Raw genomic sequence first — 14,945 nt, forward strand, 5'->3', positions numbered from 1 at the left:
GTGATTGCAAAAATACTGAAAATACTCTGGTATTTTGGGCAAGTTTTTGTCTGAAAGTCCCGGTAGTGAAGGGATTAAAGGGACACTAAACACTAAATATACTCCATGCACCTTCCTCTACTCATGGGCGCTGCTATTAGTTAATCTAGGTTATACTGCAGGTATCTGAAGTAAAGTTGCTGCACATGTGCAAACAGGTCAGCACTAGAATGTAGTGAAAGATAGATTTCAACATGGTGGCACCCATGATTAGAGGGAGGAAGGGAATAACCTCAATACTATGCTTATAAAATGTATTTAGGGCTAGATTACAAGTGGAGCGCTAAATTATTGTGCGCCCGCAAACGGTCAAATTTGCCTGTTTGCTGGCGTGTGATAATTAACCAGCCATTACAAGTGGTTGGTTATTGCTCCCGCAAGCTCACAGTAGCAATTAGCGCTCAGAAAATTAACCAGAAATCCAATCCCTGGTTAATTTTCTAAAAGAGGGCAATATAGATAATATAAATGTAGCTTTTTTTTTTTTTTTATAAATAAAAAACAACTGCACTAGGCATATTAACACATAAATATATATGTATATCAGCATATAGAAGTGAAGTAAACGGCACAGACTCCAAAATTATTAAAATATACAAAACTGTATTCTTCACATGTTAAAATGACAGCCAGGTACTGTGTTGTATGTTGTATATCAGCATATGCATATATATTTACAAATGCTGCAATCACTGTTCTGATGCTGTCTCTGATGTCATTAGAACACTGGTTTTCAAACCTGCCCTCAGACCTCCCTACCAGGTCACATTTTGAGGTTATCTGAACTAGAGCACAGGTGAAATAATCAGCTGATTATTAAACATGCTTATTCTACCTGCTCTCATCCAAGGTAATCCTGGAGGACAGGTTTGAAAACCAATGCATTAGAACCAGGCTCCCATTGGAGCCTATGGAAGCGCGCCCTCGTAAACGCAATGCTTCCAAGTAATGTTTGCATTGCTGTTAACTTGAAAGCGATATTTGGCGCTCTATTTGTAATCTGGCCCTAAGTGTTTAGTGTCCCTGAAGTGCACATCAGAAGGGGTACTGCAAATTTACAATATTCAAAGCAAGAAAATGCAAGCCCAACATGAGGAAGGGCAGTATGCCAGAAAATTCCCCATGCCTGAAGCCATTATGTTAAGTAAAGGTTGCACATTTTAGTATTGTTCAGCTTGGACTCTCTTGCTCCGAGTTAATGGTAGTATGGTGAATTAGGGATTTCATCATACAATTTAAGGTGCTATAGTGTCCCTTACATATTGTATAGCATTAATCATTTATCCCATAGCAATTTATAATGAAACAGCCCGGAAAAGAAGACAAATCCATCTGTAATTGGAGACAAATGTTAGCCTATACGTTTTTGTGTATTTTTATTTATTTTTAAACTTAGCAGTAGAAGGTTATCAGAAAGTCTGCTCATGTAATGTACATGCTTGGTGCTCACTATAGGTTTATGTTGATTTTTTTACCACCTGCTTCAAATTCCTTACAGTCAAAACAGAATCAAGTAAATGTAAACTGAAAATACTGAACAACTCATTTATACATTTAATAAATACAGGGCATTTTGTGATGGTGCCAACAAAACTTGGATATAATGATTTGGCTGGATTCTGAACTGTAATGCAATCTGTGCTTGCTGTATATTGTCTTTGGTCCTGTTGGTGTTTGTATGTACCTGTCTGAGTTTCCAAAAGCAGAACGTTAACGCCGATGCTTGTTTTTTTATTTCCTCAGAACTGTTGTCTATGCCAGCTGTAAAGCGATTTTCTGTGTCGTTTGCAAAGCATCCGACTAATGGTACGTTTGCTTCCTTGATTTGACGTGTTGCTTCACACTATTAACCCATTTTTTCTTTAGTTTTCTTTCTTCCTTTTGCCATTCCAACAACGTTTATTCATATTGGTATTGTGATGTGGTCCTCTTCTTTTCCATCACTTTCCTTCTTCAATTACTTTTTTTTGTTGTTGTGTCGTAACGTGTTTCCTCTCATATTCCCAACTGCTGATCTTTTAACTTATTGACACAAGAGTTTTTGGGACTTGCATCATGTCATGTGACCTACCAATCATCTCATTTCTCTAGCTGTAGTGAAATTGCATTCAAGTTTCACGAACCGTCTCTAGTTTTTTTTATTTATTTATTTATTATTAATTTTTAGTTTTGTGTGAGGTTGGTTTGGCTATTACAGTGCCAAAGCGTAAATATAATTTTTTTTTCAGCCCAGTTTTCTATAATTTACACTTTGATATTAAATTCCTAATGTACTTCTTTAAGGAAATTTGAATAGTTTTAGAATGACTTTGAAAATAAAAATTATATTAATAGTAACAATTTGGTAAGCAGTCAGGGCCATATCGTTATAAGTATATTTGATCTAACCAAAATAAATGTTTATGTAAAGCATAATGTACCAAAATAAAGGTACGTAATGATAATAAAGCATACATTTTACAGAAAAATAGGACTTCACTGTAGCAAATTCATGAAGCGTGACATGGAAATTTCATATCTTTTTTATTGTCTAATATGTTCTTTTATTCTCAGTCTTTATATCTTTTCAGGTAAATAATTCAAAATGAATCTTCTTTATTTCCCACTCACACTCTTATCTTTTCTTTTCCATTGGTTTTACACCATCATCTTTGGTATCTTCCAGTGTTAATTTAAATAGATATTTATTTTGTTCTTTCTTCTTCCTTATTTTCTAATAGCCTTTATCTTCCTGCTGTGCTCTGGGATATTGTCTGACTTTGTTAGTAATGGCAGGATACCACCTTTAAGTTCACAATGTAATTTAGAATCCTGCTGTGGTACATCATTAATATACTTCAGTGACGCATCCCATTGGGTACGTGCAGAGCCGGTGCTACAATAGAGGCCTACTCCTAAGGGCGCCCCTGCAAGGGGGGGTGCAAATTTGGTGCATGACATTATTTATGGAATGTGTATATTTATTTTTGCTTACTAAGTTGGGTTTCCTAGTAGGGGCCATATGTGGTAGCATAATTGCTAGAATAGGAGGGAACTAACCTGAAACGCACTGAGTCAGAGAGCGTTAAGGTCAACCACAACAGCTGGAAGCAGCTGGCTAAAATATTTCACTGCACAACCCTTGTGCTCGCTGCAAAACATTTCCAACCTTTAAAAAGTTGGTGATACCAGTGGCATCAGTAGGACTCACCACCACCCACAGCCACTCTGTGGCCCTCTCTGCATCGGCCATCGATGGTGCAGATTGTTGGTGGGTGGGAGCCATAGCAGGGAGGCGGGTGGGCAGCCCATCATTGGTTCAATTCTTTATCCTGTTTGTCCATAGTGTGGGCGCACGGGGGGTGCATGTGCACCACATTGCCATTAAATTGTAGGGAGGAGAGAGTGGGAGGGGGAATCAATCTTGGGCAAGGGATCTGGGAGGGGGAGGGGGGTAGGGTATTGAGGGGGGGCAGCTACACTACAGAAAATTGGGCAGTAGCCAAAATGGCGGCAACTAGGTAGAGGGGGGAGGGTTAGAGAGCTGTTTGCGGGGGATCAGGGAGGTTGGGGGCTAAGGGGGGATCCAACACTGCAGAATGACTATAAAAAAGCCTTTTTTTTTTTAGTACTGGCAGACTTTTTGCCAATACTTAAGATGGCGGTGACAATTGTGAGGTGGGGGAGGGAAGAGATCTGTTTGAGGGGGGGCAGGGAGGGATCAGGGGGTGGGATGTGTCAGGTGGGTGGCTGATCTCTTCACTAAAGCTGAAATTAACCCTACAAGCTACCTAATTAACTCCTTCACTGGTGGGCATAATACAAGTGTGGTGCGCAGCGGCAATTAGAGGCCTTCTAATTACCAAAAAGCAACATCAAAGCCATATATGTCTACTATTTCTGAACAAAGGGGATCCCAGAGAAGCATTTACAACCATTTGTGCCATAATTGCACAAACTCTTTGTAAATAATTTCAGTGAGAAACCTAAAGTTTGTGAAAAAGTGAACAATTTTTATTATTTGATTGCATTTGGCAGTGAAATGGTGGCATGAAATATACCAAAATTGGCCTAGATCAATACTTTGGGTTGTCTACTAAAAAAAATATATACATGTGAACAGTTATTCAGGGATTCCTGACAGAGATCAGTGTTCCAATGTAACTATCGCTAATTTTGAAACAAAAATGGTTTTGAAATAGCAAAGAACATGTAAACATTGGGTATTTCTAAACTCAGGACAAAATTTAGAAACTATTAAGCATGGGTGTTTTCTTTCATGTAATTGGCAAGAGTCCATGAGCTAGTGACGTATGGTATATACAATCCTACCAGGAGGGGCAAAGTTTCCCAAACCTCAAAATGCCTATAAATACACCCCTCACCACACCCACAATTCAGTTTTTCAAATTTTGCCTCCTATGGAGGTGGTGAAGTAAGTTTGTGCTAAATTTCTACGTTGATATGCGCTTCTCAGCATTTTGAAGCCCGATTCCTCTCAGAGTACAGTGAATGTCAGAGGGATGTGAAGGGAGTATCACCTATTGAATGCAATGGTTTTCCTCACGGGAGATCTATTTCATATGTTCTCTGTTATCAGTCATAGAGATTCATCTCCTACCTCCCTTTTCAGATCGACGATATACTCTCATATTCCATTACCTCTACTGATAACCGTTTTAGTACTGGTTTGGCTATCTGCTATATGTGGATGGGTGTCTTTTGGTAAGTATGTTTTCATTACTTAAGACACTCTCAGCTATGGTTTGACACTTTATGCATTTATATAAAGTTCTAAATATATGTATTGTACTTATATTTGCCATGATTCAGGTTTTCAGTATATTTCCTTTTGCAGACTGTCAGTTTCATATCTGGGAAATGCATTTTTTAGGAAAAATTTATTTCTTACCTGGGGTATAGTCTTTTTTTCATTTGACTGTCATTTTAAATTCACGGGCAGAATTAGGCTTGCGAGGGCGTAAAATGCCAAAGTATATTGCGTAATTTTTGGCGCGAGAATCTTTTCATTATTTAAAACCCCATTCCTATATGCCTATTGCCTTTTTTCTCTATCAGAGGGCTATGCTGTTTGCATTTTTTTTCCCTTTCCTGAAACTGCCATATAAGGAAATTGATAATTTTGCTTTTTAGGTTGTTTTTTTCTCTTACATTTGCAAGATGTCTCAATCTGATCCTGTCTCAGAAATCACTGTTGGAACCCTGCTGCTTGATAACAGTTTTACCAAAGCTAAGTGCATTTGTAGTAAACTTGTGGAGGTTATATCTCCAGCTGTGGTTTGTAATAGTTGTCATGATAAACTTTTACATGCAGATGTGTCCATCAGTAATAGTACATTGCCTGTTGCTGTTCCTTCAACATTTAATGTACAAGATGTACCTGTGAATTTAAAAGAATTTATTGCTTATTCTATTCAGAAGGCTTTGTCTGGCATCCCGCCTTCTAATAAAGGTAAAAGGTCTTTTAAAACTTCTCATAAAGTTGATGAAATTTCAAATGACCGACAACATACTGAATTATCCTCCTCTGATGAGGATCTATCTAGTTCAGAAGATCCTTCCTCCGATATTGACACTGACAATTCTACTTATTTATTTAAAATGGAGTATATTCGTTCTTTGTTAAAAGAAGTGTTGACTACATTGGATATTGAGGAAACTAGTCCTCTTGATATTAAAACTAGTAAACGTTTAAATTCTCTTTATTAACCTCCTCTGGTTACTTCAGAAGTTTTTCCAGTTCCTGATGCTATTTCTGATATGATTTCTAAGGAATGGAATAGGCCTGGTACATCTTTTATTCCTTCTTCAAGGTTTAAAAAATTGTATCCTTTGCCAGCAGTTACATTGGAGTTTTGGGAAAAGATCCCCAAAGTTGATGGGGCTATCTCTACTCTTGCTAAACGTACTACTATTCCTATGGAAGATAGTACTTCTTTTAAAGATCCTTTAGATAGGAAACTTGAATCTTATCTAAGGAAAGCCTATTTATATTCAGGTCATCTTCTCAGGCCTGCAATTTCTTTGGCTGATGTTGCAGCTGCATCAACTTTTTGGTTGGAAAATTTAGCGCAACAAGAATTGGATTCTGATTTGTCTAGCATTGTTCGCTTGCTTCAACATGCTAATCATTTTATTTGTAATGCCATTTTTGATATCATCAAAATTTGGGGGCTGGCTTTGGTTTCTTAAATGGCTTGAATTTATTCCAATTTGAAGAAGGTTTCCAATTTGAAATAGATTCCTTGGGGGAAGGATTAGGTTTCTGTTCCTTATTTTGTCGAAAGGAACGAAAACGGTTAGAAGCTTTAGATTTACCCTTCGGTCTTTTATCGTGGGCTTTTAGGAATGAAGCTTCAGTTGATCAGATTTGCAAAGCAGCAACTTGGTCTTTTTTGCATACATTTACTAAATTCTACCGTTTTGATGTTTTTGCTTCTTCGGAAGCAGTTTTTGGTAGAAAAGTTCTTCAGGCAGCTGTTTCAGTTTGATTCTTCTGCTTATTTTTTTAAATGTTTTCCTTTCATTTATGAGAATAAACTTATATTTTATAAGTTTATTCTCGCTTATATTTTAGCGAAAAATGGCTGTTTTTATTTTATCCCTCCCTCTCTAGTGACTCTTCCGTGGAGTTCCACATCTTGGGTATTGCTATCCCATACGTCACTAGCTCATGGACTCTTGCCAATTACATGAAAGAAAACATAATTTATGTAAGAACGTACCTGATAAATTCATTTCTTTTATATTGGCAAGAGTCCATGAGACCCACCCTTTCTATGGTGGTTATGATTTTTTTGTATAAAGCACAATTATTTCCAAATTCCTTTGTTGATGCTTTTTACTCCTTTCTTTATCACCCCACTACTTGGCTGTTTGTTAAACTGAATTGTGGGTGTGGTAAGGGGTGTATTTACAGGGATTTTGAGGTTTGGGAAACTTTGCCCCTCCTGGTAGGATTGTATATCCCATACGTCACTATCTCATGGACTCTTGCCAATATGAAAGAAATGAATTTATCAGGTAAGTTCTTACATAAATTATGTTTTGTGGTGGTTTTAGATGTGCAACAGAATTTGGGGGTCAAAGTTAGAAAAAGTGTGTGTTTTTTCTATTTTTTCATCATATTTTATATATTTTTTGTAGTTAATTATATGATATGATGGAAATAATGGTATCTTTAAAAAGTCCATTTAATGGCGAGAAAAATGGTATATAATATGTATGGGTACAGTAAATGAGTAAGTGGAAAATTACAGCTAAACACAAACACCGCAGAAAAAAAAGAAATTAGCCCTGGTCCCAAACGGTCAGAAAATTGAAAAGTGCTCTGGTCACTAAGGGGTTAATGTGATCTACTGTAGGGCTTGAAAAATGTATATTTATGGAGAAATTTATCAAGATGCATACACAACTTCTGATAACTTTCAGTTTAGGCTTGCAAGACCAAGGGGGATATTTATCAAAGCGTCAACTATGTTGCAATGGCGGGCGTCAATATGCTCGCCTTACATCGCCAAACATCGCGGCCACGGATCTGAATACGATCTCCATATTTATTTAAAAAGCCGTCAAAAACACGCGCACCAAGTGCGGGACGATGAGCTTCGGACTGTTGTTAACTAACAGTCATCAATGACGCTGTTATTCAGGTTTTTCCCAACTTTATTTATACCAACTAAACTGCTGCAAAGTTCACTAACACCCATAAACTACCTATTAACCCTTAAACTGCCGCCCTCCCGCATTGCCACCACTATAATAAACCTATTAACCCTAATCTGCCGCTCCCGACATTGCCGCCACTAATATAAATATTAACCCCTATTCCGCTGCTTCCCGACATCGCTGCCACTAAATAAACTTATTAACCCATAAACTGTCAGCCCCCCACATCGCCAAAAACTTAATTAAGCTATTAACCCAAAAACCTAATAACCCCTTAACTTTAAATTAAAATTACAAGATCCCTATCTTAATATGAATTAAAACTTACCTGTAGAATTAAAATAAACTAATTTTTAACTATAAATTAACCTACCCTAACTATTATATGAAAATTACATTAAACTACCAATTAAATAAATTAAATTACATATTAAAAAAAACTAACACTACTAAAATTATTTAAATATACAATGAAACATTATTACAAAGTACTAAATTACCAAATAAAATAAACATTAAGTTACAAAAAATAGCAAACACTGAATTACAAAAAATAACAAACTAAATTATCCTAAATAAAAAATTTTACACCTAGTCTAATAGCCTTATCAAAATAAAAAAGCCCCACCAAAATAAAAAAAAAACCCTTGCCTACAATAAACTACCAATGGCCCTTAAAAGGGCCTTTTGTGAGGCATTTCCTCAAAGATATCAGCTCTTTTACTGGTAAAAAAAAAATACAAAGACCCCCCAACAGTAAAATCCACCACCCAACCAACCCCCTCAAATAAAAACCCTAGCTCTAAAAAAAAAACCTAAGCAGCCCATTGCCCTGAAAAGGGCATTTAGCTCTTTTACAAGCCCAAACCATAATCTAAAATAAAAACCCACCCAAAAAATTTAAGAAAATCCTAACACTAACCCCCGAAGATCCACTTACAGTTCTGAAGTCCCGACATCCAGGCGGAGAAGTCTTCATCCAGGCGGAAGAAGTCGTCATCCAAGCGGCATCTTCTATCTTCAACCCTGCGGCGCGGAGCTCCTCTTCTTACGGTCGCTGCCGTAAACTGAAGCTTCAATGCAAGGGACGCGATTCAAGATGGCGTCCCTTGCATTCCTATTGGCTGTTTTGAGTGTTAAATTCAAATCAGCCAATAGGAGGCAAGCTTCTGAAATCCTATTGACTGTTCAAATCAGCCAATAGGATGAGAGCTACTGAAATTCTATTGGCTGATTTGAACAGCCAACAGAATTTCAGTAGATCTCATTTACACATTTGCCGATCTTGACGCTTTGATAACTAGGTTGGATCAATCTTGCAACAATTAAGATGCGGAATTCCAGCATATTTTGGGTGACGCTTTCATAAATAGGCCCCTAAGTCTGCAGCCACAAATTTAAGAATCAATCTCTGCTCATTATCCTAGGTAGCAGAGATAAATCACCTCAAACGCGTGTTTGGAGTGATAAACAGGCCCTGCTCTCACTCAATTGGTTGCCCAACAACAAAACTCTTTTGCAGTCTTAAATTTTGCCAAGTGGGCAGTTGGACAGGCTTAGCTTGAAAACTTGTCCACCTGCAGCTTGATAATTTTTTCTGTTGGGTAATAATGAAAAGAGGTCATCCTGCCTCCAAGTTCATGTGTTTTATATGTTGTCACCGCCAAGGCAGAACATGCTGTGATCGGAGATGTCATCATAGAAAATGCAGCATGTCTGCAGAAAGAATAGGACACATGCAGGAACTTTTGGTGCTTTCACTTTGAAGCACTGCTCAACATTAGACTGCTCTCTTCAAACAGCGCAGTGCTGTTGGCTGCACTGTGTAGGTTTTCCTTAACACAGTGCATCCAGAGCAAAGTGCTGTTTGAAGAGAACAGTCAAATATGGAGTAGCTCTGCAAAGCAGCACTACATTTATTGTTGACTGGTTCTCAGGGAGTTTTTCAACTTCTCCTCCAGACTTCCCCAGTCTGCAAAGCTATGATTTCTGAATGAAAGATGTAAGAATGTAAGATGTTTTTGTGATCATTACTACATTTCTACCTTGTGATATTAGACCAAGAGAAAAAGGAAACAACATTTTTCAGGTGACTTTTTCTTCTTAAATGGAAAGAGTCCACAGCTGCATTCATTACTTTTGGGGAAAAAGAACCTGACCACCAGGAGGAGGCAAAGACACCCCAGCCAAAGACTTAAATAATCCTCCCACTCCCTTCATCCCCCAGTCATTCTTTGCCTTTCGTCCCAGGAGGTTCGCAGAGACGTGTCAGAAATTTTAATTTTTGTTTTTTGTCTCTTATGGAGGGTAGTACTCTTTGGCATGGGACAGGAGTTTTAAGTAGTCCTATCAGTCTCTCAGTGAGGGCTTGGATGAAAATTAGAGTCCGGAGATGCAGGGAGAGTCTTTCTGCAAAACCATCCCGACTCATATTAACAGCTCCTCAAGCAATCGGCGTTGTTGAACTTCGCTCCGCTGCCTGCTTTCTTCTCTCAAGTCCATGGCAGAGGCAATGCCACTATTCGTCACACTTGAAAGGCTGTGTTCCTTTTCCACGGCATAGATTCCGGTAAGATCGTTTCATTTTACTTTATTGTCAATGTACTGTAATGTGAATGTTTTCCCGAGAGGTTACACACCTTTGCAGATCTAATTACATGGCATAAGGGTCTCAGTGAGTCTCTGTTACTATCTTGGAATCAAGGGTTAATATCTCCTGAGGGGGGTTATTGAACAGGGGGGTATATAATCATGTTTGTTATGTGATTCAACCTGCTTATGTGTGATGTTTATGGGCTCGTGGTTGGAACTTTGAGGCCTTTAGAAGTGACTCGGCCTTTTAGTTGAGCGCGCTTTTTAGGACTATTCGATTCACTTTGTGTTCGGGCGTGGTTCCGTTCCGTTCCCCATTTTTGGCGAAGGAGATATTCTAGTCCGCAGGGGTCTGGTCATAGGAGGTGGTGAGTGCCCCAGCCATTGTGGGTGTCAGGTGCCGTTTTTGTTTTCATACTTTAGTCCATATTGATATTTCCTCTATACAGTTATGGAGGATTCTGATGCTGAGACTGTGCTTGTTTCAGATTCCGTTACGGAGGATTCTGATACCGAGATTCTATTTTGATTTCAGATTCTGTGTCCGGTGACGAATCCGGATTCGCCTTGTTGACAATGTCAACCAGTTTTGTTCCGTATGCCATTTCAGAGCGCCTGGTTCCTCGGGCTCGGGGAATCAAGGGACTGCTGAGCCATCCGCCTCTGGGGGGTCCTGTCCTCCGAGAGGAGAGTTCCCTACCAATTCATACTTCTACACATGCGGTAACCCAGTTTCTGATTCCTCCATGCGGGGTGGCGTGTTCCCCCCGGAGGTTGCAGCATGTTTTTGCTTCAGCATAATGTTGGCGATTGTTCATCTGCAGAGTCCAGACGTTTCTTTGAGGCCTTCCGCCTTGGGGAGGGCCTTTACAGTTCCCCACGGGTGTAAATGTCCCTGAGTGTTGTGCCTTTCGTTACAGGATTGCACACCTTTCGCATATTACTCAGACATGTTTTTCAGTTATTGAATGATCCTATCGTTCGGGGATACAGGGATTTTCAGTCTGCTAATTCCAATGGTGCACCACATTAGACATGTGGGGATGAAGTAATCTCCTGATTGTCATTTGTTTGAGATCTTTCCCAGTTTTTGAAAGATAGGGCTCCGTTTGGCTGGTCCTGCGGGTAGGCATGTGTCTTTTTGGACGTTAACCTCCGGGTTGCCTTATATTTTATTTATATCCGATGGAATGTCTTTTATTTGTTTTTGTTTCCTTCTGGAACCTTCTGGGATTGATACTCTTTATTACTTCTTCGGAAGTTGTTTTGGACATGTTAGTCCTATGTTAAAAATGTCTGTTTTTTCCCCTATGGGGGAGAATTTATGCAGCTTGCCGGTTAGGACCCTAGGTGCAGGCTGGTCCTGTCGGGTTCGCTCGGTCTTGAGGCTGTTCGGACATGTGGCGCTGTTCTGCTTGGCTGGTCCGGTAGAAGCCCCAAATGCACAGGTTATCATTGTTTTTCATGTTCAACTAAGCATTCGAGAGGACCTGTGGGTCCGTGAGGCGGGAAGGATTGTTTTAGTCCTTATATCCTTCAGTCATAGATGGCCGGGCAGGGGAGTTTTTCCGCTGCGTCACTCTATCTGACATCTGATTTCATCAGAACTAAGAGTTTTCCTCCCCCATGTGGTGGAGGGTTGTAGGGCTTAACGCCCCTTACCGCAGTTGAGCGGTTTGGCCTTCATTTTTAAGCCTCTGGATTTGTCCTTTTGGGCTTGTTCCAACAGCTTGTACAGGATAGCTGTCTAGCATGTGGAAGGTTTGCAGTTTAATTCCAGTTGCAGCTCTTGACACCTTGCAGGTGTACGTGTAGGGTGTTTATAGTGTATCTAGATACAGCTCTTATTCTTTGACATGTACTGTCTGTCTGAGTTATAAGAGACCTTTGGGTCTTCTTCCAATGTCTCCAGGTGAGTTGGACCTCCTTTTAGGGATCTGTGTTTCCGGGTGATGGTTGTTCCCTGCGGGGATTTTGTTTAGCTCTGGTTTTTCCGGAGCTGGGTAGGCTTAGTGCTTTTCTCTTCCTTGTGTCCTCTGCTTCTGCGGAGGTGATAGGGGGACTAGTCTTGTTAGTAGAATGTTTTTGTGACCTCAGGTTATCCCTTGGTTGTCCTGAGGCTCTGAGAAGTATCTTCATACGACTTCTAGCCTTGCTCCTTGGAGCGTTGGACTTTAGCTAGGGGTGTTTCCTTCCTTTGGTCGAAGCTTTCGAGTACTTCTCTCTATGCGGAGGATATGCATCCATATCCCTTGTGTCTGGCTTTTTGGCAAGCTGGGGTGTTTAGTTCTAGGGTAAGGTTTGCCTGAACTATTAGGTGCCCGGACCTTTTTTTGTCCCTGAGATTTCCGGTTGCTGAAGCTTTGCTTGGTCTTTTTCCTGACCCAGTCTTGGGTGGTTTTGGAATCTTGGATCTCAGGGCTGGTCGGGGTGTTTCACGGTAGTGGGAACTTGGGCTATGTCCTTGGTCCATCTACCTAAACTGGTCATGATTGGCCAGGTTTTCGGAGTATTTTTTACTCTTTGCTACAGAGTAGCCCAATGACATCTGGTGGTTAGCTGTGTGGCTTGCGCCTCAAGGGTTGTTGTTTCATACCCATCTGCTGGCGCTGGATGTCCAATTTCTGGATTGCCTTAGGGTTGCATTCCCCTGGTCAGCTTGCCAGTGTTCCCGTGGATTTCCTGCTCTGCAGGCGAATGAGTTGGCTGTGCTTCTGCTTGGCAAGCTACTTGTAGGGGGTCCTTTTCTAGGACATGTGTGTTGGAAATTTCTCTTCCCATTAGCCGGTGATTTCAGGCCTTGAGGACAGTTGTTGCTCTTCCAGCATTATCCCTTTCCTTTAGGGGATATTCTCCTCCCTATGGAGATAGAGTCCTTGCTTGGGGCTTCTCCTGGATGGGAGGCGGAAAAGTGGGATTGGTTCTCCCTGGGGTCTTGCTGGCTCCAAGTCAGACTTGTTGGGCCTTTATTTTGATAGAAGGTCTATGGCCTTGTTGTCTGTTTTTAGAGTCGGGTTGCACTTGTACTCTGTGGGGATGGCTGTGCTATCCTTATGCTCGTTCCTGTACCTGTTTCGGGATTCTTTTGTTCCCCTGTCTTGGATCCCTAAGGCTTGGTTGGTCCAGCTGGGTGTGGGTCTGCAGGTTAGGATGGCCAAGCGGTCTAAGGCGCTGCGTTCAGGTCGCAGTCTCCTATGGATGTGTGAGCCTTGTTGAGTCTATCCTGTTAGCTCAGTCTGCTAGAGTATAGAATTTGCTTTCAACTTGATCCATTGATTTCAGAAAAGGGTTTACTCTTCCTTTGGGTTCTGAGGGTATACTTCCCTTCTCGGGGGGCCTCGATTTGAGGTTTTGTGTTCCCCTTTTTAGGGATCTGTGTGTAGGTCCAGCGACTTAGGTTTCCTGGAGCGTGCCCTTTGTCTGGGGGTTGCTTTTGCGGTCTGTTTCTAGCTTGACTGCTTCTTCCTCCTTGCAAGTACCCTCTGTGTGATCCTATTATGGACTCTGTGTTCTTAAACTTGTGGTTTTTCACCTGGGTGTATTACACAATTTTTCATGGCAAATGCTTTGGTATTCTATGGTCAGACACTGGGAGGACTTTGCCTCTTCAGTTGCATTCCGTGTTTACAGGATGTTGGAGAGACGTCTTTTCTGTCTCTGTGCCCTGTCTTATCCCGGGTTTCTCTTGGTATAGGCGTGGCCTCCTTCCCCTTTTTGAGCCCTTTTGGGTCTCTGTGAGCTGGTCTCACTCTTGGAGTTGTTCTTTTTTGTTTTAGGAGACCTTTCGGTTTCCTTGGTTCTCCTTTGCCTTGTCCCTTTGGGGGTTTCGGCTGGTGTCTCCTTTCTTTGTGGGGTAGGAGCTGTGGGGGACCGTCTGTTGGGTGACAGTGTCTCCTGGAGGACTGTTGGCTCAGTCGAGTCCATTTGCGGTCTCTGGTTTGGCTTCTGGACTGGCTGTGAGTCAGTGTCTTTGGGGCTTTTCCTCTTAAAATTTTCTCAGCTTCAGACGAAACGTTTTTTTTATTGGGTAGAGGTTCAGTCCTGGTGCCCTCAGTATGGGCCGCCTATTGTACCCTCCCTTCTTGGCATTCAGTGTCCTCTATAGCTTGGGTATTGTTTTCCCAAAAGTAATGAATGCAGCTGTGGACTCTCTCCATTTAAGAATAAAAACATAAATTATGCTTACCTGATAATTTCCTTTTCTTCTGATGGAAAGAGTCAACAGCTCACCACCAGTAATTTTATGTGGGGCGTCCTTATTATTCTTCTGGCACCTTTCACCCTGATATTTCTTCTACTGTTCCTTGTTCCTCGGCAGAATAACTGGGGGATGAGGGGAGTGGGAGGAGTATTTAAGCCTTTGGCTGGGGTGTCTTTGCCTCCTCCTGGTGGCCAAGTTAATTTTTCCCAAAAGTAATGAATGCAGCTGTGGACTCTTTCCATCAGATGAAAAAGAAATTGTCAGGTAAGCATAATTTATGTTGATTCATAATGCAGAGCCACCACTTATTTACTACGTTTTGCAGAGCCACCACTTATTTACTACGTTTTGCAAAGCCACCACTTATTTACGACGTTTTGCAAAGCCACCACTTATTTACGACGTTTTGCAAAGCCACCACTTATTTACAACGTTTTGCAAAGCC

At 40.8% G+C, this 14,945-nt stretch overlaps 1 protein-coding gene across 3 annotated transcripts in view; it reads left to right on the forward strand.

The window, feature by feature from the left end:
• Positions 1-14,945, forward strand: part of PPIP5K1 (diphosphoinositol pentakisphosphate kinase 1) — a 488,970-nt gene that overhangs the window by 365,326 nt on the left and 108,699 nt on the right. For 2 of the 3 annotated variants that reach the window (XM_053717727.1, XM_053717728.1), the window contains exon 28: positions 1,783-1,845. The exons of the other annotated variant lie outside the window; for it this stretch is intronic. In XM_053717727.1, coding sequence (XP_053573702.1) covers positions 1,783-1,845 — 63 coding nt within the window. The remainder of the gene's footprint in view (positions 1-1,782; positions 1,846-14,945) is intronic. 3 annotated transcript variants of the gene reach the window in all.

Source organism: Bombina bombina, chromosome 6, assembly GCF_027579735.1.
Source record: "Bombina bombina isolate aBomBom1 chromosome 6, aBomBom1.pri, whole genome shotgun sequence".
Taxonomy (NCBI): Eukaryota; Metazoa; Chordata; class Amphibia; order Anura; family Bombinatoridae; genus Bombina; species Bombina bombina.